Raw genomic sequence first — 26,973 nt, 5'->3', positions numbered from 1 at the left:
AATACATGTAGCAATTAAGGAGCTGTCACAGATATTATTGACCATCTAAAGCAGAGCTGAGGCAAGCATTGCATTCAGTCTGAAATAATACAATGGAATAGAATTTACAACATGAAATGGAGCCCACTGAAGGCAATCTTTGGACCTTGTTCAAAGCAGGATAATCAGTGCTCACAAGCAATAGGAACTGCAAAAAAACAACTCAGCAGAGTAGGCATTATCTTTAAATAACACAATTCGAGTTCTAGTTAACTTTACATACTTTCATAGTATCCTCCATGGGGTTCTTTGTTAGTGAGAGTTTTCAGGATGGCTTTCCTGAATGATTGCTCCCACCCAAAAAGCCATACCTATAGTTGCCAGTCCTTGGCTCGCAATCCCCAGGAACATTGAGAGGATGGAGACCTCTAAAATGAAACAGGAAGTGATTTCATGATGCTCTAGAACACCTCCTTCATTATAATTTTTAAAACACTATCTATAAAATGCAATAATAATTACTTCTGTTGGGGTACACTTCTAGCTGCTGTCACCATGTATTTGAATATCTCTTCCAGATTTTTTCCATAGGGAATTTAAATTTTAATATATTCTGCACTTTCCCATATATTTCCTTCCAATATTTTTTTGCTTTTTTACAGACCTACCACATATGAAAAAGTTCCATCTGTGAAGAAGACGACGACATTGGATTTATACCCCGCCCTTCACTCAGAGTCTCAGAGCGGCTTACGAACTCCTTTCCCTTCCCCTCCCCACAACAGACACCCTGTGAGGTAGGTGGGACTGAGAGAACTCTTTCCAGAACTACCCTTTCAAGGACAGCTGTGACAGAACTATGGCTTGCCCAAGGTCATCCAGCAGCTGTAAGTGTAGGAGTGGGGAATCAAACCCAGTTTTCCCAGATTCGAGTCCATGCACTTAACCACTGTACCAAAAATGTCTTAACATTTCCAGCATTTTCCTTTGTAGTTTTTTGTCTGCTTTTTCAATGTCCTTTGGGGTTATATACCATCTTAAAATCATTTTGTACCAATTTTCACTTAACGCCTGACTGGCTGTAAACTTGATTCCCCCCCCCCAAGCATTCCCATTGATCCATAGATATCTGCTCTCTACAATTTTGCATCCATTTAATCATGTTTTTTCCACTTGTTCTTCTGTTTCTAGGTGGAGTAACATCTTGCATATCCATCACAGTAAATGATTTTTGTTTTGTAATCCACTGTTTGAACTCAGTTGCATCTCTTACAGCTCCACCTTCTGTGTTAATGATCTTATTTAGTCTTGAAACTGATACTATAGCAACCATTGAATATTTATTCCTTCATCTTTAATACCTTGCCAAAACTTGATTTTCTCCTGAGCATTTATCATGTTACCATATGTTAAAAAGCCATTTTTATTTCTTGTGTATTTATCATGATAGGCTTCTATTGGGAACATAAGAGGAGAGTTTGAAGGGCTCAGTAAATTCCAATGTGTAAACCATATTCTCAAAAGTTCATCACTGATTATATGGCTTCTTTCTTGTGTTATGATTGTTTTGATTGATTTCTTAATCCATAAATAATCCTGTAAACCTTCTTCCAAATCTACTGATTCAAGTGTTACCGTTCTTTGTCTTGGGTTTTTAATCCAATCCATAATCCAGACCAGGCCTGCCACTTGATAATATAATTTTATATTTGGAACTGCTGATCCTCCTCTCTTTTTCTCATCTTGCAATATTTTAAATATTACCATTCCAATAAATTTATTTATCTGATTCTGCCACTCTTTCAGTATTCTTTCTTCTATATGCAAAGGTAACATTTGAAATTTTAAAAAGTAGTTTTGCCAGTCCCCCGCCAGAATCAGGTAACCTTTTCATACAACACTTGAGACAATCTTCACAAAGCAAGATGCAAGAGGGAGAAAGAGAGACCACTAAACTGGTCCTGCTGAGATCACAAGTTCAGCCATGGACTTTCACGTAAGTCCTGAATCCTCTCCTTATTATTTTTTTCCAAGTGTCTCAGTGGTCTCCCTCTAAAGGGACAGACCAGATCCATACCTTTCAGTGTTTCACAGATAGAAATGGGAACATAATTATATCATTCCAAGTGACATATAAGAGATCATGTTTTGAACTCAATACACAATGCTAGAGGTTCTTTTCTGCCTACTATCTGCTACATGTATCTTGTTTTGCCATACCACATTTTCCACTGCTTTAAAACCAATTACATTTTTGTTGTTATTATCCTATTGTTCAATTCAAAATATTCTCAACAGCTGCAGGTGAAATGTCAGGCAGTGAATTTCTACAGAGCTGTTTGGGACTGAATGGCATTCACATATTCAGTTCTAGCCACTCACACTAATGAGATTGTAAGTGTGGTGTATTTGTTATATACATTACAAAGGAACAGTTTGCTTTCCTCTCTCTGATAGTTGTGTGAGCTGGTTTAGTCACATTGGTTGGAGAGTCCCTGCTGGATTCTGTTTGTTGGCTAAAATAGTAGACTGCATGTGCTCCTGAAAACAGTTGCTCCCATCCATATAACTTCTTGTTAATATATGGATGTTGTTTTGAAGACGACTGTCTCTGCTGGGTGAATCTGAGTGACCTGAAAGCAAAAGTTATTTGTGACCTGAAAGCAAAAGTGAACATTACAATAAGAAGAGAGCTCCCCACCTGGGACAAAACAGAGACAGTTACTGATTTGCCAGGGACTGGAAAACAAGGACTATCACTGAAAGATCAGGGGAAATTTTAATGCATGATTCTGCATCATAAAGTGTTTCCAGTCTTTACATGACCTGAATCCATACCTGGAGCCTAATGCTGCTTAAACCCTTTCCTTAAAGTTTTAATTGGTCATCCCTCTTCTTTTTTTCTGTATTCCCAAATGCTTAGTCCTGGACAAAACCTGAAAACACCCTAGCCAGCTCATGCATTTTGTTCGTGGTTTGAGGGCTTACTGGATGCATCTCTGACAGACAGTGTGAAGCTCATAAACCCTCTACTGCAAACTGATATCTGTACCCTGCTGGATTCAGAATCTTGGCATATGTTTTGGATAAAAGACAAAATCAGGCTGAAAATAACTCCTTATCTGTGACACACAGGGCTACTTCCCTTGCTAGAGGAGCAGTCCCACAAGTCACATCTCTGACTAAATGTGCAACATGGGAAAGATTTATTAGCTTATCTATACACGAACTAAGCATGAACATGTTTAATTATTCCCAGACTCTTGGCATATCCTTGTTCATCTCAGGAGTAAACATATAAACCCTCCCCAGACTGCTAATTAAGTCACAGAGAATATGGCAGTCTGGGAATGAGCTCTTGGGGCAAATCTTTGGCATTTCATCTCTATAAGAAGTGGTGTCATTAAAAAGCTAAAAGGCCATTTGTGATTTTCTCATGTAATAGGTGATTTTTTTAAAAAAAGAAGGGGAGATTGGATTTATACCTTCACTCAGAGTCTCAGAGTGGCTTACAAACTCCTGTCTCTTCCCCTCCACACAACAGACACCTTGTGAGGTAGGTGGGACTGAGAGAGCTCTTTCCAGAACTGTCCTTGAGAGAACAGCTCTGATAGAACTATGGCTTACCCAAGGTAATCCAGCAGCTGCAAGTGGAGGAGTGGGGAATCAAACCTGGTTCTCCCAGATTAGAGTCCATGCGCCTAACCACCACACCAAACTGGCTCTCCATTGTAGAAAGAGTGCGTGTTCATTATCATGCACTAAAGGGCTCTATGATTGGATTAGTGACTAGTAGAACCATAACTCTGTTAGTAGAGAGGAGATCTGTGAAAAACAACTTCTTCAGAAATTGAAGAAGTCATGGATAGGTTTGAAATCTATTCTGTTGCACTTTATAAATGATGAAAAGGCTACTCCCCCACAAAAATACACGCACTTTCTGTAGGTACAGAAACATGAGTCAAGCTTAACTGACCTGTTTATTTTGGAATTAAGTATTTCAAATGAGATTTAGAGGTCCCTTCTGCAGATACTACTATTAGTAGTAGTATTACTAGTGCTCAATAGTAAATATAACCATCTACAGCTGAAACAAAAGAGATGGGAGACTTACAAATACTGACTATGTATTAATCATATCCTGATTAAGTGCTTTCATGGGTCAAACTGTGGCTGTCTCTGCAAAACTCCAGATGTTCAGACAATTCACAGTGAACTAGAAACATTTATAAAACTCATGCTACTGATTTCCAGTGAGTGTATGTGCAGCTATGCATAGCTTCTATTCTTTCTGATGCCTCAAAGCCTGATTATGTGCATTACTGTAACAATTTTCTGAATATATCAACATAATCATGATGAAGTATGTCTGGACAACCTTGTCTGCTAATTTATCCAAGCTCATGAACATTACAAATTTGTGTCTGGGCAATAATTAATTCTGTTTCATTTCATGCTGCAATTAGAACAAAGAACATGGTGAATGTCAGACTTTTTATTTCAATAGGTTGGCCATAAACCCTCACTTCTCCTGAAATCTTTCCCATTCTGAGGATAGAGAAAGAGAGAGCGGATAGTGCTATATACTGAGGACACCTTATCAAAAACCTTTCTCCAATATTGTCTAGCCACAACTAGTGAACTAGCCTCAATCTACCAGACTTTAGAAAACTGTTCTGCAATATCTAAGACAAGATAACAGAAGCTTCTTCACTTCCCCAAACAGCAAGAGTTGAACACTGGGTCCCATGTCAGAGCAACACTTTTTCTGTTGTTGCCAAAATTCTTTTTAGGGAATACAATCCTTTCATTGACTCCTGTGGCTTAGGGTCAGATGTTTCTCCCTGTCCCAGATAAATTCAACCTACATAGTAGATAGGTAAGAAATAGTTTAAAAAAATAAAAGCTGGAGACTTAGACTAAACAAGGTGGCTCAGTTAGCTGATTGTATGATGCAGTCTAGGCACAGCTTCCTGGGCTGGTAAAATAGTGGTTAAGTGTGCGGACTCTAATCTGGGAGAACTGGGTTTGATTCCCCACTCCTCCACATGCAGCTGCTGGATGACCTTGGGCAAGCCATAGTTCTGTTAGAGCTGTCCTTGAAAGAACAGTTCTCAAAAGAGCTCTCTCAGCCCCACCCACCTCACAGGGTGTCTGTTGTGGGGAGGGGAAGGGAAAGGAGGTTGTAAACAACTGTGAGACTCTGAGTGAAGGGCAGGGTGTAAATCCAATCTCTTCTTCTTCTTCTTCATACTAAGAATGGGCACAAACCAGCTCATGAATTAAAGTTCATGGTGAATTTTGGGTGGTTCGTGAAGTGAAGATCATGGCAGGAAGTTCATGACTGCATTGTCATTTTGACAGGTGGAGGTTCAGTAGGCTCAGGAGTGTATAGAATAGATCCTGTGCAAGCTAGAGACACTGAACTCACAGGGGATCTCTGGCTGACTCTCCTCTACCTGGCCTCCAAGTTTGGTGAGGATTGCATTTATGAGGTCTGAGTTACGGCTCCCCAAAGAATCAACCATGAACCGAACTGAACTGAACCACATTTTCCCAGTTCATGCCCTTCCCTATTCCATACCCCATATTTTCCTCTGCTACTTTTTGTATTTTACTTAATTTATATACACACACAATATATATCTTAAAGGATAATCCTAGGCAAGAGGGAAATTAAGATAAAGATTAAGTGTCAAGATTTAGAAGTTAGTGCAGGCCTTGGCATTTTTGTGTATCTTAAACAAAAAGCTAAAATATTCCCTCCCAACTGCACCACACAGACACTGAAGTAAAGAAAATGGAGTCTCCTTGTGTAATCCCAAAACAAGTGCTTCAAATTGTGTTGGAGTATGACTGGCCCTAAAGCAAGCCCACATATCTCTTCTTTTCATGGAGGCACAATGCTAAAATATGATGAACTTCCATGGATTTCTCACTTTATGACTGGGAATGTATACAGAATTAAGAATTATGAACCACTCAGATTAAAGTTGCAACCCTAAAAATTAACTAGGGAGTAAATTCTGTTTAATTTTTAGGGCTGCAACTTTTAACTAGGAAGTAAGTTCTATTTCCCTCTCATGGATCGCTGCCTTGATGCGGTGAGGGTGCTTGCGTGGTGTGATGAAGCTGCGGGCTGAGAGAGCGGAGGGCCACCCAGGATGGACAGGCCACAGTAAAGAACTCAGACAAAATGCAATCCACTGGAGATGGAAATGGCAACTCACTCCAGTATCTTTGCCAAGAAAACCCCATGGACAGTAACAAAACACAAAAAAATATGACACCGGAAGATGAGCCCCTCAGGTTGGAAGGTGTCCAGTATGCTACTGGGGAAGAGCAGAGGGCAAGTACAAGTAACCCCAGAAAGAATGAAGCGACTGGGCCAAAATTGAAAGGATGCTCATCAATACTCCCTCTAAGGTTTGGAGACTAGTGAGCAAAAATTCTACTTTGGGAGCTACTGGCATTCAAGTTGTGAGCGAGTGATTTGGCTGCTGCATAAATTAGTTTGCTCAGGAGCCATCCTTCCTGAGCCGAGACAAAAATGTGTGAGCCAGAGGCTAAAAAACTGTGAGCTAGCTCACACTAACTCAGCTTAGAGGGAACATTGATGCTCACCTGTGGATGTGTCTGATGGTGAAAGGAAAGTCCGATACTGCAAAGAACAATACTGCATAGGAACCTGGAATGTAAGATCTATGAATCAAGATAAGCTTGACGTGGTCAAAAATGAGATGGCAAGACTGAGCAGCGACATCTTGGGAATCAATGAACTAAATTGGATGGGAATGGGTGAATTTAACTCGGAGGACCATTGTAGGAGAAGACTCTTGAGAGTCCCTTGGACTGCAAGGAGATCAAATCAGTCAATCCTAAAGGAAATCAACCCTGACCGTTCTCCGGAAGGCCAGATATGGAAGCTGAAGCTCAAAAACTTTGGCCACCAAATGAGAAGGGAGCTCTCACTGGAGAAGACCCTGATGCTGGAAAAGATTGAAGGAATAAGAAGAAGGGGATGGATGAGATGGTTAGACAGTGTTATCGGTGTAACAAACATGAAATTAAGCAAACTCCAGAGCACAATGGAAGACTGGAGGGCCTGGCGTGATATGGTCCATGAGGTCGAGAAGAGTTGCCTTCGACTGTGTGACTGAACAACAAAAAAGTTCTGTTTAAATCAATAAACTCATTTCGCAGTTATTCCTGAGAAAACCCACTTAAGATTGTGTTGCTTCTTTAAAATTCTCCAACATTTTAATGTACATTGCATGGAACTACAAAACTGATCGCATGATATTATACATTCAGTTGAATTCAAGATCTAAATGCCTTATTTTGAATTGTGCCAAATTAAAACCTTTAGAAAGAGAAAGGTCAGACCATATAAAAAGAGGAAAAAACCTTCATAATTATTCAGACAAACATAATTCCTAAGTGTTTTACATTTTAGCTTAGCATTAATGCTAGGCGAGCAGAGCATGTGTTTTTTCATTCTTTATACAAGACAGTTCCAAGAAAAATCAAAGAGAGGTCTGTTCTACATAGCAGAAGAAAACAGAATGATTACCATATTCTAAAATAACAGACAAAGTGAAGAAACCATACCACAGCATAAATGCGCATGAGAAAAAGTGTATGTATCTTAGTACATCTTTAAACCTTTCTACCACACTATAAACAATTTGTACAATATTTACATTTGACTCACAACCATCTGAACATATGCCTGGCATAGCCAATCCCAAAGGACTTCAGAAAGCCATAGTCATGATGTCATTTGCTATTGAGTGTAAAGGTTTAGACTAGCTTCCAAATGCACATTTTCATGGCAGCTATTGTATCTGGTGAATTGTTTTCCCAATCATCATTCTTTCAGATAGCATCTCTATGACTTGCAAGGGTGTGCATTTAATTTTATGAAGGCATCCTATACCTAGTTTCATTATGCTTGGTTTAAAAGGAAGAAATGTTTCTCCTCCCTAACTCATACTAAAACCAGTGCACTTACTCACTTTGATGCAGACAGCAGTTCCGTGTGTACGTTTTGTTCTATGTGAAGAAATCTACCTATTACAGTGAATGGGAGAAAGGCTTATGGGTAAGGGACCACTGAACCTCCCTGTGAAAGATGGTGATTTAGGTTTATGTGTGAATAGCATAGCATGACATAGAATATATTTCTGCTGACTGACTAAATCGAGGTGTGCGGCTATATGTGAGGAAACCTTTTAAAGTATGTTAATGATTCTACAGGCTATGATTGTATACTGGAGTTAGAATTCTTATCCACTCCTATACTGTCTTGGTTATGTTTCTGGAAAATACACTGTCTGCTGTATAACCAGACATAAGTCAAGAGGTTGGCACAATTTACAAATGAAGTTTATTTTCTCCCTTGGAAGGGGTTAAAAGATGATTTTGCAAGGAGGCTTGAAACTATTCAAAGTTGTATCACATAGTTTATGTTGGGCACAGTCAGTAAGAAAATGATACAGTTGAAATAAATGAGTTTAGAGGCACAGAGCAACTATCAGGCAAGACCTTTATTGTAACACTTCAATAGTGCTCCTGGGTTCACTCTGCAGGTAATGCACATCCCCCAGGTTAGGACTCCTAGTGACCTTTTAACAGGCACCTAGCCTGGCCCTTTAGTTTTCTGACAAACAGTAAAAGACTACATTTTAAGTGTGGTTCTCTCCCAACAATCACACTTCATTAGCCTGCCTCCCCAGAAGCCAGAGATCTCAAATTTCCAGAACCTCTAACAGTTAATCTCTGTCTGACTGGCAACTGCAGTTTAATGGATTTTTACTGGCCACTCTCTCCTCTCATCTAAGTTCCCTGGGCCCTGGTTGGTTGTTACCTGGTCTTCATATACTCCAAATAGCACAAAGGATACTGGTAGTGTACAGCAAGAGGCAGGACATTTGACTATGTATCACATTTTCACATCTACAAGACATTGGACCATAATGACCTGTTTATCTCATATTCATGTGAAAAGATACATGAATAAGTTAGTTAACCAGATAACAAGTATGTATTCATTTTGGTGAGTGCTTTTGCACCTAAGTTCCAAAGAGAAATGAATCTACTTTCCTTAGCCTTTTCTTCATTTGGGTGGGACAGGCAGCTAATATACCTCAAATAGGCACAGTCCAGTCCTCTTGTGTGGCTTCAGATGTTCACCTGAGTAGGCCTACCACCACCCCCTTTCATCTGCTCATTCCCTTTCTAGAGTACAAGAGTGCATTTAGCTTCTATTGCGGGCACAGCTATTGGGATTGTGAGGCAAATCACCCTGTTTCCTCCAAGACTTAATGTGAATACTAGTGTGCCTACTCCAGCTTGCAGGTGTCTGTAATTGTGCTTCAGGAGGGAACTGGATAAACATATGGAGCCGAGGTCCATCAGTGGCTATTAGCCACAAGGTATAGATAGGGACTACACCATCCATATCTCTTTCAAGGCTGGAGTCAAGAATGTGGTAATTAGTTCTTCCTGGGAACTTGTGGTGCACTAGATGGGAGGGGGTTGTCGTAATTTTCTAGAGGGTTCCAGCGAATGTGTGCCCTGATTGGATTTGGATAGGGTTGTCAGGTCCCTTTGATTCACCGGTGGGGGGATGCTCCAGGAGCTGGAAGTATCAGCCCGACATGTTTTCTTACATCACTTCCGGGTGACATAGGCATGTCAGGGGTGACACTCTGGTTTTGGGGCAAAACACTATGGTAAAATCAACTTCAAACCATAAAAACCAAATCATAACCATAAAAAGGGAACCAAATCATATCCCCCAGGAGTCTTTGAAAACCATGACTAAGGTAGCCCTTTACAAGGATTAGTGGGGCCTTGTTGCCCTGTAATTCAAGCACTGCTAACACTTCTTACACTAAACAAAATGAACTGGTATAAAGCAGATGAAGCAAATATACACAACTAGGGTTGCCAGCTAAAGGCTGGGAAACACCTGGAGATTTCAGGGTGGAGCCTGAGAAAGGCGGTGGTTCAGGAAGGGAGGGACTTCAGTGTGGTATAATGCCATGGAGTCCACTTTCCAAAGCAGTCATTTTCTCTAGTTGATCTCTGTCACCTGGAGATCAGTTGTAATAGCAGGAGAACTGCAGCCACCACCTGTAGGTTGACAACCCTATACACAACCATTCTTTTACCCCTTCCATTACTCTTGAATGGATTTAATGTGTGCATATATAAGTTTAGAAAACAGGCTGTAAGGAATGGGCATTACATGGTGTAAGTGGTTAGTGAGTCAAATGAGGATCAGGACACCTGGAGAGAAATTCTCATTCAACTCTTGAGTGACTTTGGGCTAGTGAAACTAAAATGGGAGAGAACAGCATACATAGCTGTGAGTTTCCGGGTGGAGAAGTACAATTTTAAGTTATAATAAATACCAGTGAGTTTGTCATGGCTTTTGAGGAGATTCCACACTGCACATTGCTCAGGACAAATTTGGCCTTCCATACTTTAGACAGAGAAAAATAGCTGATCAGAAGATAGCTCTGACCCCAACATGGTGCTTGATCCCAAGGATCTGGCTGCCTCCCTTTACAAACAACAGTACCAATCCAAACCCTAACTTACATGCACCAATGGGAATACACCAGCTTTATTAATGTCAGTGAACTGCTGATGTGGGAAGGAGAACTGGTAATAGAAAACTCCTGTACATGGAGCAATGGTCTTCAAATAGGGCTCAGAATAGCAATATATCCTTTTGCAGATGGAGAAATACAAGATGGTATGTAGCTGTATCAGCTATCCAAAATTTGGTGTCCAACACACCTATCTGAAGTGCCATGGGACATGAAGGAGTATCAGGCCTGAAAGCAAACACAATAAATACCCTAGGGACAGGCAAGACGATACTACACATTTTCACCACCTTGTAGAAAGAGATTTTTACGTATCGGCCAGTTGCAGATTATAATCACTGTACATCATCCAGAGAGGATGGGAAAATTCTGGTTATAATGTTCTAAAAATAGGCAATCATAACTTGACAGTCACTTGGGAAGAGCTGCTAGGGAAGTATGACTTTTTAAGCAGCAAATTGAAAAAAACCCGTACTTCATCAAAAGTGGCTGTGGTTCGTCACATTTCAATATATTTTTGAAAAAGCTCTATACACGCAGAAGAATTTATTTTCCAATCAGGGCTTTGATTACAGTCTGCATTTATCAACGTTTAGAAAATCAACTCATGCTTGAGGGGAGCAAGTAAAAGTCAAGTGGTGGAATTTCCCTCCCCCACATATGGCCTTTTCCCACTCTCACTGGGCCGCAATGATCAAGGGGCATTTTAAGTTCCATTGCAAAAATTAAAGTTTGGAGCCTACCAACTCTTCAGCTGGAAAAAGCAAACAGCTGAGTCAAACTAGATATGCATGCCCTATGTCCCTTGGAGATGTGGATTGGGGGAAAATCTGGTTTCATAGAGCAGATTTTTTAAAAAGCCAATTAATTAAGATCATATATAACATATCAAAATAATCATACACAATGAAATCCCAAACCTGTCTTTCTCACTATGTTTAATCCGCCCGTATGATCTTGTTAATTTAAAGAGCTCAAGTCTCCTGCTAATTTATAGAGCTCAAAGCTGTGATCAGGAAGGGAAAGTGTGACAAATACTCTTGGTCTGTATGCAAATTCTGCAACTATCTTGCCAAAAAACGTTCAAACTCCCAGCACCTTATCTTGAATTCTAAATCACCATCAGGTCAAAATATTACGTTCCTACACTAACACTGTACTTCAGTAATCCAATTATACTGGATAGACAGCCATAGGATACTGACCAAGTCCCCTTTGTCAATGTATCTTGAATCTAAACTGTGTTAACACTTTTCAGGGCTAAATATTATTGCTTGAATTTATGGTATGTTTTTAATCCTTATTTGCCAGGGAACAAAGAAAAGGATGAGATGATGGAAGTAACCACATCAAATCTGCTCAGCCTCCTCTTGTTTGCTTATTATTCCAGAGAATTTCTGAGAATGGCAGTCACTCAGGTTGGTCTTGTACCCATAAAAGAAAGAGGTAAGAAGAAACACCGAAAGTGCTGTCTTTGCCAGCATGGTAAAGTGACCCAGACACCTCTGAATACCTGAGACATAAGAGAATTCCACTTGGGTTTATCTCTGTTCTACTATATGAAACTTTAACAGATGCATGTGTTGGCTGATCTTGAAAGCACCTGAAATTGCATTATTTGTGGAGCTGGTGGATTTGTGCTATAGATATACTGGAGATGAACGTGAGTATCCTTGTACTATTACATCTCATTTTTGCATTTTTCAAAGGTAACATTTTCTGTTGCTGTTAACAGTGATCCTTATACCCTCTTCAGAAGGCATGTCCCAGGTGACAACACTACAGATAAAAGCAGAATTGGAACAAGCATGAGGAAAATGCAGGCTCCATCCCTATAACTGGGAATGTTTTAAAAAGCAGTGTTCCCATTCGCACAGATGGAACCTACAGATGTACTTTTTGTACCCACATGGGCTCTATGACCTCATTCTGACAGGACACAGGCAAGGCCAACACATTTGTTTGCACTCCTCTTCTGCACGTATTTTCTTCCCTCTTCCAGGAATAATATCTACAGCTGTTAATAGAACTACAAGTGCTTCAAAAGGAAATAAAACCCCTTTGATGTTCTTATTAAAGGTATTAATGCAACAGTTAAGACTACAGTTACATCTACACCCTGTTATCTTTTGTGAATTTTAATCAGAAAGAGAAACAGCAAAAGATACCTAGAAAAGAAGACCAAAGAATGCAGAGCAAAATTCCACAAGTTAATTTGCAAGTTTCTACGCTATAACACCAACAGAAGGATTAGTTATTTTATTTCCTTTTATCTATTTTGTAAATCTTATTTTCAACAACCAATAATGTAAATACCACGTTTTTTCCCCTTTGTGCATCTATATGTTAGGGGGGAGGGAGAAAATGTTGATATTAGAACTTTTTTATCCATACAGTATGTTGATATTAGAACTTTTTTATCCATGCAGAATTATAACAAGTATTTTAGTACTCCAATGGAAAACTTTACACTTTTTATTTATACCTGAAACTGGTCTCATGGATAGAGACTGAGTGTTTGGTGGAGAGAGTAGGCTGGGTTCCGAATAGGGTATTCAACATTGGATCATTGTGTGGTTTTTCTCCACCTGGCAGAGAAGTATATAGCCTGTCCAAAAGACATGCTTTGGGTAGTCTTTCTGGATTTAAATGAAGCATTTAATTCCATATCTAGAGAGATTTTGTGGACCAAAATTTATGAGTCCTGTCCTCCTTTGACCACAGACTTTTGTACTAATTTAAGCAATTATATAAAAATCCCACTGCTCATGTTCATTGCGATCTTGAGGAGCAACTGACAAAGGACGTCCCTTTGTCCAGGGGAGTGAAGCAAGGTTGCCTGTTGGCTCCCCTCCTATTTAATCTCTATATTACTGATCTTGCAGGGGCCTTATGTTACCCAAAGTGATTGTCAGGGTTTCCTGAGTTTGTTGGGGAATTAGCCAGGAAACCCAAACAATGCGAGAGGGGGTAATCAGTCAGGATCTCCACCTATGTTTATGGGGATTTTTCCCTCAGTAGCACTCTCAAAATGAACCAGACTGTGATTAATGAAATGGTTTTTATTAAAGAGAATTAAAGAATAAATCAAAACTTATTAATTGAAAATGACTATATGAACACACATACAAGTTTAGAAATAAAGGTGGTAGCTTACAGAGACAAAGAAGGGAACTTATTCTATGGGAATATATTTACCTTTCCAAGGAACAAAGATCCGAGAAGGATGATGAGCAAAACGAACCAGCATCTGACGCCAAGCAGAGTACCCAACCTTTGTGTTAGTTGTGTAAGTTAGGGGCCCAAATATACACACACATTACTGACGAAGCATGTCTGGTTATACCCCTTGGGGCATCACATGATTGCTCCTAGAACAATGCTGTGATGGTGTAAATGAAACAATGTTGTTTGAGCCAGGAAGCATCATAATGTTCCCAGGAGTTGCAAGTGCAATGTAACATTTATGTGAAGTATCTATTGTGTTTGGTGACCTCTAACTGCTACAACAAGACAACTATCACACAAAGGATTATGGGATTAAAATGGTTTTTACTAGGTTTTTATTTAGGATGGCCAGATAGGGAAAGGTTAGGCAAGGTAGAGAGTTGGTTAGATTTACTGTCCTTTTTGAGAAATCAATCTTTGACACTGATAGATTTAAAGAGGGAAGAGAACTGCCCAAAACCAGACCTTTGCACCATTAGGATCAGTTTTTCCGAAATGCCTGTGCTCAATATTTGATGGCACACATTCCATGTGACTGTAAGATCCATTTTGATCTCTTATTTGCAGACCAGGGAAGAGTCTTGAATGAGTGACCCTGTGAGATGCTAAGAGAGGGAAGGTTGCTTGTGCCACCTGTTTATAGGTATCAAGCTCATCTTTCCAAGTGAGGAGGGGGTTGAGGTCTAACAATTAGCAGTGGTGAACTCCCATGCTCCTGCTCTAGCTATCAGTCAGATCCCATTGTTACTCTTTGCAGAGGATACTGTCCTCCTATCTAGACCACCAGTGGGGCTGCGTAAATTGCTAGAGGCATTTCAGAACCTTTGCACCAGAGAGGTCTTGGTGATAAATTGTGAAAAACCTAAAGACATGGTCTTTTCAAGATCTTCTCAGCCCCAGCAACTCTTCTGGAAGCTGAATCATCTGCCAGTTGAGCAAGTGTCCCAGTATTACTACCTAGGTATTATTTCTCATGCTTCTTTCTCATGGAAAGTTCATAAAGAGTGTGCTCTGCTATCAGGGGCTAGCTCATCAATGGCTGTTTGTCATTTCCTTTTCTCTGTTGGAGGTCAGTATGTCCCTGCATCAATTCAAGTCTTTAAAGAAGGAGGAGGCAGAAGAGATTGTATTTATACCCCACCCTTCACTCAGAGTGGCATACAAACTCCTTTCCCCCCTCCCCCCTCACAACAGACATCCTGTGAGGTAGGTGGGGCTGAGAGAGCTCTTTCAAGAACTGGCCTTTCAAGGACAACTCTGACAGAACTATGGCTTGCCCAGGGTTATCCAGCAGCTACATGTGGATGAGTAGGGAATCAAACCCGGTTCTCCCAAATTAGATTCCACACACTTAACCACTACACCAAACTGGCTCCAGGGCTGTCCCAGTTTTTATCAGGTGTGGCTGTTAGGATTACTGGAGTGGATACTTCTGTTGATTGGCCTTTAGATTTTCTTTGGAAAATCAACCAAGTTCTTTATTGTGTTGGTTCTCTGTGTGGTTCTCTTGATGGAACTGGGTTTGGTATCAGCGGAAAGCCAAGCTTTCTTTCCTTTCATTTATTAGCTTCATTGACCAGAGGTCTTAAGCCAAATGTACAAACAGCTACTATAAAACACATTACATATAATTACAAGATAATTTAGACCAAACATTTTTACAATAAAAACTAATAAACATACTCATAAACAGTATTAATAGACAACATTTTATAGACTTCCATAAACTCTATAAAATCCCATAATATTATGGAAATTATTTTTAGAATTTTAAAAATTTGTATACATAAAACTACCTACAGCATTTCAAAGCCGCTTTAAAAATAGCACTATCGATAGATATTTTGCCACCGAGCAAGTCATTTCAGGGTCCTCATCTGCTAGGAGTATGGTTATCACCCAAGGTTCCATAGGAAGGTGATGTCTATGTAAAATAGGAGTAATCCAACAGGATCTGGGGCCAATCCACTGGTGGCAAAATAACAGAATATGATCTATGGTCTCTATTGCACCTGATCCACAATCGCACAATCTATTTGAATACTGTTTTTTTAGCAAAATGGCCACATAGCTCTGCAGTTGGAAAAACATTCAGCCTAGCAAGCGTGAAGCGTAAATTTAGGGGATGTAAGGAAGCTCATATATGAGGGAATTTTCTTAGGTGGCACAAACCCTAAGGCAGAGTTGGAGCATACTCGCCTAGCACGAATTGAAGTGCTGAGTCGGTCAATGTTTGTCACCCTCAATCTCATCAAATTTAGTGCTTCTTGAGGAAAGCCAAGCTCGGAAGCTGGCTTTTCACTTTTATTTAAAGGTTTTGTTTTCTGAAGATATTAGTAATTTCCTGTCTTTTTTATAGTCAGAATTTTGTTATACATTGGTGGTCCAATCTTGAATTCAAACTTTCTTTTTTTAGGTCTGTCCCCTTTATTCCTCCTGTCTATTGGCTCACTGGCTGCTAGACTATCCTTAGACAGAGCACTGAAGGCACTACACCATCAGTCAGCTCTTAGAAGGTCTTGTAGAGTATTCTCTACCAGGGGTCATTTCGTAGAAAAAGAGGTGCAGGAGCTCATTAGCATAACTTAGTTGCATATGCCACACCCCCTGACATCACCAGAAGTGTGTCAGAAGGCAACACCCACCACTCAGGCTGCACTGGACTGTTTTGGATTGCTAGCTATGGGGGGGGGGGACATGCAGATCTGTCCTCGCAGGGGAGGGAGAGCTTGTACCTGAATAAAACTTGGTCTTAAAGGTGCCACTGGACTGTTTTGGACGGAGGCCCTGGGTGGGGGGCCTCTGCAACTTACCTGGCTGCTTCTTGCTCTGACTGAGGGCTGCTGGGAGCAGGGGGCGGGGCTTGTTGCATGTGCCCACCCCCTGAGCTCTTTACTGCCAGAGCTCCGCTCCTGTGTGCTCCTGCAGGAAATGACCCCTGCTCTACACTAACTAGGCTAAATGCTTCCCCCTGTTCTGGTAGGTAGACTCCTTGGAGTACCCTATTCAGACAGAACAAAGTTTGAGTCCAGAGGCACCTTTAAGACCAACAAAGTTTTATTCAAGGTATAAGCTTTTGTGTGAATGCAACACTTCAAGTGTGTGTGCACATGAATGCTCAAGCCTTGAATAAAACTTTGTTGGTCTTAAAGGTGCCACTGGACTCAAACTTTGTTCTACTGCCTCAGACCAACAGAGCTGCCCACCTGGACCTACTCAGATAGAGTATGTGCATGTGGGTCTGGGGCAATAGAAATTTTATCCCATATTTCCTTTTGATTGGGTGTTGACTGCCCCTTTGAAAGACCTGTGAATACAGCCGGTAATAGTCTCCAAGACTCCCAATTGTTTCCATGCCTTTCCTGATCACTGATACTAATCCTGGTATTATTTTGCTTGTGTCTAAATCTTTGGCTGGAGCATGACAGAAGACAGGAGGGCCTGGCGTGATGTGGTCCAAGTGGTCGCGAAGTGTTGGACTTGACTGTGCGACTGAACAGCAACAACAAAATTTTTGGCAGCAGTGGCTTTTATGTGGGGATAGAAATAGAGTGTGGTATTTGTAAGACTGGTTCAGTCCTCGACTGCTGGGTCAGTGATTGTTAAGCAAAGAAAGAAAAAAATAACAACCATATAGTATGTAATGCCATTGCTCATTAAAAGTCCCGTGTACATATGACTGTTTTCCTAGTAGAAGTTGACAGGGGCAAAAAGTAGCACCAGAGTGGTATGTTGAGGGGAAAATGGAAATGTGGATAGTGTGTCTTCACTTTGTGTTTCTCAAGGGAGAAGTCACCCACAGTGAAATGCATTAGCTTTATCTGCATGGGGTGTTCTATGACAGGAAACACAGACAACTTGTGTGGTTGTTGTTGTTTTTTTGACAAAAAACTGGAAGCATGGATAGCACTTGACTTACTCATGTCTTCGCTTTCCCCATGAGATCACATATACAAATCCATCTAGTGAGGCAATGGGGTTGGCAAGCAGGTAGGGTGCAAGCAGCATGCACCTCAATCTCTCTGTCTCACGAACTCTCTTTACCCCCTCCTTTCTATAAGCACTGACAGAAAGAAACAAATGACCCAGAATGAGCAGAGTTCACTCAGAACCTCTCTTGAGTGCCTCATTTGCCCAGAAAGGTTTCTAAGCAGATGTATGCAGAGAGACTAATTTCCATTAAATGTGCTACAGATGATTTCTAAATTGATTTCTCCACATAGGTTGTGTGGGTGGTTCATACTGAATCAAGAATTGTCCCCACAATGTAATGACTGAAGACATTCTCAGGGGTACTCTCAGGACTGTTGTGCAGATAAATGAAGTGACAATTGTAAATGTGCTACAGAAACAAAAATTAATAATGTCTTCAACTTTTCCCCCCAAAGCTGGCTTTGTTTCCAGATTAATTAAAGTAAAACACAGCCAAAAACAGGTCATGATTCTTTTTGCAATTGTAACGCTGACAAAAAGAGCAATTAATGTATCTGAGAGAACTACACCACAACAAGTGTCCGTTTTCAGTATCCCTGATATATAACTTGTCACTTTATATAGCCTGAACAGGTATCATTTTCTGCAGTATGATTACTGGAAATTGGTCAAGATTTCTCAGTTGCTTTCTTCACATGATTGAATTTCCCATGTTACACTTTGCATGATCCACATGTTTTAGTATAAAAACTGATAGCACAGCTTCAAATTTTCTAGAAACATATTGTTTGTTTTATATTTGTCAGCTGAGTTGAAGTAAAACATATTCCTTGCTGAAAGAAGTGCGTCAAAATATTCATGGACTTTACCATCTATCAAAAAATCCATAATTCTGGCAACACAGATGAAATCTTTTCCTGCATTCTCTAAAAGTTCACTGCAATACAAAGGGATTTACGGGGGGGGGGGGGGTTTGATATGATTCTCTGAAGGATAAGCATAAAATTAATTTGGGGTCTGTGGGGGATAAGGAGGTGTAGCAGCCCTCATAACTGACTGCTTAAAATAACATTGTACTCGTCATCTGGATGAGGACTGAGAATTGCATTTTTCTCAATTTTTAATTCTTGCTTCTGATTTTATGGAGTAGCTACATGTTAATATATTGCTTCACAGATGTTTATTTTGGCTTTGTCTCTGTTCTCACAGTGATATGGATTTAAGACTGCATCTCTTACTGCTATCTTGTAAAGCTATTCTCGTCAAAAGATACTATGAAATTGCTGTTTATTTTATTTTATTTGCTATATTTATAACCCACCTTTCTTGTTGAGACTCAAGGAGGCTTACACAGTGTAGAACAATGTCATTAAATACCATAGGACATACAATAAACAATGCAAAGGAATAGGATTACAAACATTACAACAATCAGAAACACTGCAAATGTGTGATACGGCATAAATAATGTAAAAAAGTAGAATTACAAGTAGAAAACAATGTGGTAAGAACAAGTCAATACATATAATACAGAGTGGAGTAGCTTATAATCATATTCCCTTGATAAAAGGCCCTCCTGAACCATTCTGTTTTACAGTTTGCAGAACTGACTTCCTTAAGCAGGTTGTTACAGAAGGAGAATGCATCTGTTTGTGAAGCCATTGATCTTACCTGTTTGAAGGGTAGCACCTTCAGAAGGCTTTGCTCGGATGAGTGAAGCAGTCATAGTGGAGTATTAGCTACATTATTACACTTTGTAGGAAATGTGGTAGTTTTGCTACTGGGAGGCAGCAGCACCCTGCCTCTCAGTATTCACAGATTTTGCCATTTGTAGTGAACCTGGGAACAGATCCCCCATTAATGGCAAGGTTCTAGTGCACAACCTAGAGCAGATGTGTATTTTATCAAGCAGTTTTCAGTATATAGCTGACAGATCTCTGCCAGTCTCCTAAATATATAGGGAATACCTACAAAGTAGGGAACACAGTTACATGGAAAGGCCACATAGCCCCACTTTCCCTTTCCAAGAAGCAACATGCCAGATGGATCTGGGATAGTCACAGATAGTGTATACATGATAACAAAGACCTTATTCTACACAAAGTAATGTGAATAGGTCCTTGTTCACACTAAGGCTGATCCTCTCAATAAATAATGATGGAAAATCCTTGAAATAGGTCTTTGGCATCCAAAACATGGAGATGACTGGTAGCCCATCTTGCATATGAAGATTTTTCTTATTTTGTTGTGCAGTCTTGATAATAAATTAAGTAATACATGGTTATCCAAATGGATTCTGTTTTTTAAAGAGAACAACTGCAAACCCCAATTTTCAACAGTTGGCTACATTTTGAAAGATACAAATGCTTTTCTGCAGCTGCATGGAATAATGATTTTGGCTGACCTAAGTAATCCAGAGTGGAGACAGGCATAATCATGGCGTTTTCTGCTATATCTCCACGGGCAGTGTCTGCTTCAGTGGCCAGAAGGCTATTCTAAAGTCTAGCTCATCTTGGCATGAAAATGTTAGTACAATGTAGGTAAATGCTGTCTTACTCACTGAAGTAATGTATTGTCTGTAATGTATTCTACTGAACAATGAAGCCATTTTATTGCACTAATAATTCCTGCTTCTCTTGTGTTCAGCTGCTCCCTCCTAAAACACTTCTCTAAAACACTATTGCCAAATATTACCAACCTTTGCAAATGTGAGAATATAAATTTGCTGTTAATTAAAAGAGTGCAAACTTCCAAAAAAAACCCCCACCCTTAAGTGACAATATTAGAATTTGTATGATTAAATACTTAGAATTATACTTATTTCAATGGGACATGGATTAACCTAGTGTCTGAAATACAGCTCATTCATAGGACTTTAGATCTAAATTCTTCTGCATAAGTGTGTACACAAGGTCATGGTTATATGAAGTAAAGTGTGTGTAAACTGGATGTGACAGGACAGCAGTAATCTTTGAATGTTTTTTCAAGCTGTGATGATAAACAAATGCTGCTGGCCTGTTAAACATTGTTTCCGGCTATTTAGGGCTTGGTTCACACCAGCATGGTCACACCAAAGAATTTAGCCTTCAGAGGCACTCGATATTTTGTAAACTGGTGATGATCTATCATCAGCCCCAGTCATATGGGATAAAGAAGGTGGGATTCCAGTTTAAGTTCCACCCTCACACCTCTGTCAGCCTTGGCAATTCATCCACAGTTGGGAGGGGACACAATGAAACACATAATACATGGCATGTGGGCAGTGTTTAGCATCTTCTCCACTCTAGAACTTTTTGTAACAATAAGAATAAGATGTCATTTTAAAATCAGACAAACATAATGAAGGACCATATTGTTCTACATAAAAACTCCTATGGCATGGGATTCATAGGTCCAAATGAGGATTACAAATATCACCAATAAGCATGTAATATGTCAATAGCTGTATCCTTGTTTATATTGTCTGTTCCTGTTGTATGCTTTCATGATGGATTGCACTTTTAAAAGCTTAGAAGTGTTGTGTAAACAGGTAACAGACTATGAAGGGTTAATTTTTCACAGAGCCAGAGAGCTTTGAGAGACAGACTACTCCAAGGAATCTGAGTGGTTAGCATCAGCTGAGCAGAGACACACTTCTGAATTGGATGCTGAGGATTCATTCTGAATTCAGCCCTGACTGAAAGCAGTTTAACACAGATGGAGAACTGGGGGGAAGTTGGCAAAGAAAAGTGGGTAGTTAGTCAAAGACTCCCATTTAGGCCAAGAAAAGGGGATAGCTCTTCTAGAGAGAGAATAAATTTCCCTACCCACAGTTAAAACAGGGAGAATGGAGAGATCCCTGATCTGGTGTGGTTTGATGAGACTGCCTTGTGAAATCGGAAGAATTAAAACTCAAGAAGGGTACTGGTGTGTTTAGAGAAGGGGTTTGGGTACTGGTTCGAGTGTCCCAGCCTTCTGGAGTCAGGGAATACTCAATGAAAGTACATCAGAGTGTTTGGGAGACACTGGAACAAAAGCCTCTTGTCTTAAAGATCCTAAGTCACAGGGAAAAGTTTATAATAGCCTGAAACATATGAACTAAAGTCTGTGCATATACTCATTTACTTCAGAGTTCTATATTGAGTTACCTCAGAAATTTTACCCCTGATTCCACCTGACCTCTATACTAAATTTGGAATTTCAAAACACCTCAAGAGCCATTTAAGTTAAACCTTCCCTCAGGTTCCTGGACTGAACCAACAACCAAAATATCATACTTTGACAGGGTAAAACAGCCAGAGTTCTTCAGGAAAGAAGAAAACAGACACTTAGGGTGGCTTAGTCAGAAAGGGAAAGAAAAATGGAGGGGAAAATCTTGCCTCTGAGGGATGGAAGGGGATGGGGACATCATAGCATTCCTCTCTTTATTTCACAGCTTTCAGTTCACTGACTTAGCAGAAACATTAAATGGTATGTTCCAACTTCCCAAATGAGAAGCACTGGTATGAGATAATCAACCATCAAGATTGTCAGAGAATCATTAGGTAGAAGTATTAGACAGCAGGAAGGGAGCCTTTGGGAACATATGTATCCGCTGACTGAAAGCAAGAAAGAGTCTCTGTTCCTCCCTTGTTACAGTTATCTTAAGCCTGGGCATTATCAGAGGCATGAGCCTTTAGGCATGAAAGTTCTCTTGATCCTTGGTCTTTAGCCCCTGGCTTACACCTTGGAACCTTGAGTGACCAAAACCAGTGGATCCAGGGTCAGCCCTGAATGTTGGGATTGTATATTTGTTTGTTTAAACTGTAACTTTTTGTTTCTTTGTAAGCCAATTTGAGTATTGAGAAGAAAAGCAGGATAGAAATGCATAAATACATAAATATAAGAATGGGTCCCCAATTTATGGGGGGGCATTTATGCCACATGGGGTGGAGCAGCTTGCTGGGCCAGGCTCCATACGTCTGGCTATCCCCCCAGTCTGCGATTCATTGCTCTGAATGATTTCCACTCCCTGGCCGCCTGATTGGTCAGCTGCCCAGGAAGCCTGGGGAGGGCAGAGCTTAGCCAGCAGGCTTAAATCTGGCCCACCCAGCCTTGTGCTGCACAATGCATATATTTTTACACACAACCTAATTCATTAATTGGTGGTCAGGCTCTATAATAAAGTCAGAATCATCGAGTAATGAGGGCTTCATATTAGGGACCCCTTAAATTTGGATAAAGCTCAGGTCAGAAAGTATGAAATCCAAATGGAGATGGAAATTTAAAGTGTTTAATCTCTCTCATGTAAAAGTTGGTTTGGTAAGTATATGGCCAGGGGCCAGCATGCCTTCAAGACCACCCCTCCCTGTATGAGCCCTGTAGGGCACTGAATCAACATCTTTTAGCAGTGCTCGGCCCCAGAGACATCTGACTAGCCTCAACCATACCTTCTTGGCCCTGGCCCCTACCTGGTGGAATGAGCTTCCATATGAGATCAGGGCCCCGCAGGATCTCTTACAGTTCCACAGGGCCTGCAAGACAGAGCTCTCCCACCAGGCTTTTGGTTGAGGCAGTGGACACCCCTCCCCTTTCCTGGCTATCCCCCTTCAGTGGCCTGGATCTAAATAAATATTGGGTACCCACCATTGTATTGTAATAAATTTGACTGACATCTGATCCAATCTGTATACATGGTATTTTATGATTTTTTTTCTGTTTTACATTGTTATTTTAAAGTTGTTTTAATTGCATCATATTAAGACTGATGTAAACCGCCACGAGCCCATTCGCGGGGAGGGTGGTATATAAATCAAATAAATAAATAAATGCATTCCTTAACATGTTGTAGAATGCAATAATGGAAAATACTTCTGCTTACCTTTGTTGTACATGTTGGTTGGCACTTGGACATCACTCAGAGTGACATTCACAGGTAAGTTATTAAAATGTTCATTTGGTTCTAGGATGAATTCCTTTCCAAGTTCTAGGTAGTTCCCATCTTCATCTCGTTCATTAATAAGGACAGCATTGAAATATTCATACTGCAACACAAATCCAGTAATTACATCTTCTTATAAGTCCTCTTAAGTATTAAAGCACATCTGTTTAGCATTCATTAGGTCTTACATTATACAATCTTTTCTTGCCACAGTTTTCACCTCTCTCTAACATCATGGATGTGATACAAAAATATCCATTACTTCACACATTCTACATGAGAATCAAGCACTTAAAACATCTATGTTCAATTCATTTTTCCATAAAAAACAAATGCTTGCTCCTGGCAGGCAGGTAGTGTAATGGCTCCAAGAGTTCTCAACTCACATGTGTAAAGGTTTTTGATGGTATTCAGCTGCAATATGGACTTTTGTTGGAGCCTTCATCCAACCTGATCAGGATTTGGGCCAACAAATAAATCCAGCTACCTATATATAAATGTTCAGCCAATAAACTCTACATAGAACAGCAACTTTTGACATCTAGGGAGTTATTGCCAAACACTACAATTATTATTTCCCAATGAACTACATTTTTGGTTTAATTAGCATCCTATTTAATATAATTATTATTTGATATAATATTTAATATAATATTTAATATAATAATTAGCATCCTGTTTAACGCCTAGATAGGCCATTTGAACAACAAGAGTTTACTGACTTAGGCTTTTACCTTTTGGTGACAATAAATAAAAGATAAGCAAAAGCAGTTTAGGTAAAATTATTGATTACTTTTGTGTGTGATTTCAGTTAACCCAGGGTTCCATAAAACTCTATGAAACACTAATTTCCCCTTTAGGTCTATTAGAAATTCTTAACTCATTGATCAATAAGAGTTTTAAACAATGAAAATAATAAAGATTATGATTTCAAAGGACTTGGGGTTTCTTAGCTTCAGTAATATGTATTATATTTAAAAGTGAATAAACATATTTTTTTTATTAAAAAAAACAGGAAACATGACAATAGTAGAATTAGCAGTATTACTTAAGTCCAAAAGACTAGTTCATGGTTATTACATTCCTCTTCATGATTTTGTGTACAGGTCATGCCCATGTGAAGTCAAACTGTTGTGAATTTGGTGAGACAAATTAGCAGTGATCATTACTTTCTACAGCAGCCAAGGATGGAAATATCTGCAGGCTCCATGTATTTAGGGCTTGGTTCAGACTAACCTTTCTCCATATGGGTCACAGAATGTCACAGAGAGGAATTTAGCACTGTCAATCAGTTACTTTTAGATTCTCTTAATTATTTAGTAGCTATAATCTATTATTGAGTATATACTATTGAGTATCTAGACAGATATTCAGGGTGTAGTTAGGGATCCAGTTCCACCTGCTCAACTACCATCAACTCCAATAGAACCACTCATGGGCAGTGTTCCCTCTAAGCTGAGTTAGTGTGAGCTAGCTCAGTTTTTTAGCCTCCAGGTCACACATTTTTGTCTTAGCTCATGAAGGATGGCTCCAGAGCAAACTAATTTATGCAGCAGCCAAATTGCTTGCTCACAACTTTAATTCCAGTAGCTTACAAAGTAGAACTTTGCTCACAAGACTCCACAACTTTGAGGGAGCATTGCTCATGGGATCTGTGCTATCTTGCTATACAGAAATTGACTGGTTCTCGCATCAAGAATACAAATTGATCCCAGCTCAAAAAGCAGAGATTCACAACAATGTTTACAGTAAGGAGCAGTCAGAGATTATGGATTGCTAAAATCATTCCAAGTAGATGCTTCCACATCTTTCATAAGAAAGTTCATCTATTTGTTCCAACTGCATTTGCAAGTTCTTCCCCCTAATATCTGCCCTAAAGCCATCTTAGTACTGTTTACATCTATTGCCTCTTGAACTGAACCAGTGTGGTAATGGAGAGCAATTTTTTTCTCCACCTTCTCTGTGGCATCTGAAAATAGCAAGCTGTCTCAACTTTAATCTTCTTTTCCCGCAGCTAATAGTACATGGTTCCTTCAAGATTTCCTGTTATTACATTCCTGGAATCCCCCCTCCCCCAGAGAGTGATAGCATCATTTTGTGTGGCTTGGGAATTATACTTCTGTTAATATATCTGAGTACAGCACTTTGGATAAAAGTACATCAAGTAGTATCTTAATCCCAGATTCTTCAAGGAGTTCTTGTGCAGGCTCAGTTCTGTTTTATCCATACACATTTAACTGTTCTGCTCACTATGGGAGCATTTTGGGGACCCCTCAAATATGTCACTCTTCACCTCTGAATTTGTAACTTTCAGTAGAAAAAAAATACACCCCTAGCCCTTTTAATTGCAGAGATATATGGGGAGACAAGCCAGTAAGTTTTTTGTCCCAATTGTATGGAAGGAATGGGGAAAGGGAAGCTTCAGAGGGCTGGAGTGGACTTAGTCGCTTCCTAACCCATTGCATTTTCTTCTGCTCTCCCCTACAAACTTTTTTGCCCAAGGCTTTTTGGTTCTTTCTCATTTGTTTCTGCCCTTTTAAATGTCTGTTCAGAAGTTAATGTGTAAAATACTTTTATGCTATTTGGTAGGTTGCTTCCTCTGTGCTGGGTAATTTGCCTGAGGAGTAGGTGCAGCCACTGGAGGAGGGCAAGAGCCGCGAAATGAATTCCCAGTTTCATGTGGTGCATGCACTGGTAATGTCTAGATTAGATTACTTCAATGCACTCTTTGTGGGGCTGCCCTTGAAGACTGTCTAGATTAGAAGCTTCAGTGCATATAAAATGCTGCAGCCAGAATGCTGACCAGAGTTGGTCGCAGGGACCATGTTACTTGAGTTTTGTTCCATCTACACATACATACATAAACCTTTATTGGCATAACACAGCAACAGAAAGGGCAGTGAAACAGTTAGAAAAATAAATAAACAAATTAATAGGTCATGGCAAATTACACCAAGCTGCCCCAACAAAAGATCATTTAGAAGCTTCTTATTAAGACTTGTACGCCCTTACCATAAGCTTCCAAAAATAGGCTAAGAATTCGGCAACAGACAAAGTCAGTGCCGAGTACTTATCAGACAATAAAATTTTAAGATCTTTATCAGTCGGATTCCTTGTGGTAGGTAAATGGGGGCTAATCAGATGGCTACGCATAGTAGAATATTGGGGACAACGTAGAAGAATATGAGCAACTGAATCAGGTTCACTATAGAGGCAATTGCAGGTTCTGTAGCTCCTGGCATTAATTGTCTGGGCTTCCATATCCCAAATCCTCCTCCTCATCACCTGCAAAATAGCTGTTTCACCACCATT

General features: G+C 39.9%; 1 protein-coding gene across 1 annotated transcript in view; it reads right to left on the bottom strand.

Annotated features, from left to right (window-relative positions):
- Positions 1-26,973, bottom strand: part of CACNA2D3 (calcium channel, voltage-dependent, alpha 2/delta subunit 3) — an 855,054-nt gene that overhangs the window by 478,522 nt on the left and 349,559 nt on the right. The window contains exon 5 of the mRNA XM_015410013.1: positions 23,602-23,764. Coding sequence (XP_015265499.1) covers positions 23,602-23,764 — 163 coding nt within the window. The remainder of the gene's footprint in view (positions 1-23,601; positions 23,765-26,973) is intronic.

The sequence above is a fragment of the Gekko japonicus genome, unplaced genomic scaffold (assembly GCF_001447785.1).
Source record: "Gekko japonicus isolate JY-2015 unplaced genomic scaffold, Gekko_japonicus_V1.1 scaffold160, whole genome shotgun sequence".
NCBI classification, from domain to species: Eukaryota; Metazoa; Chordata; class Lepidosauria; order Squamata; family Gekkonidae; genus Gekko; species Gekko japonicus.
This window is presented reverse-complemented; position numbering and strand designations above follow the sequence as displayed.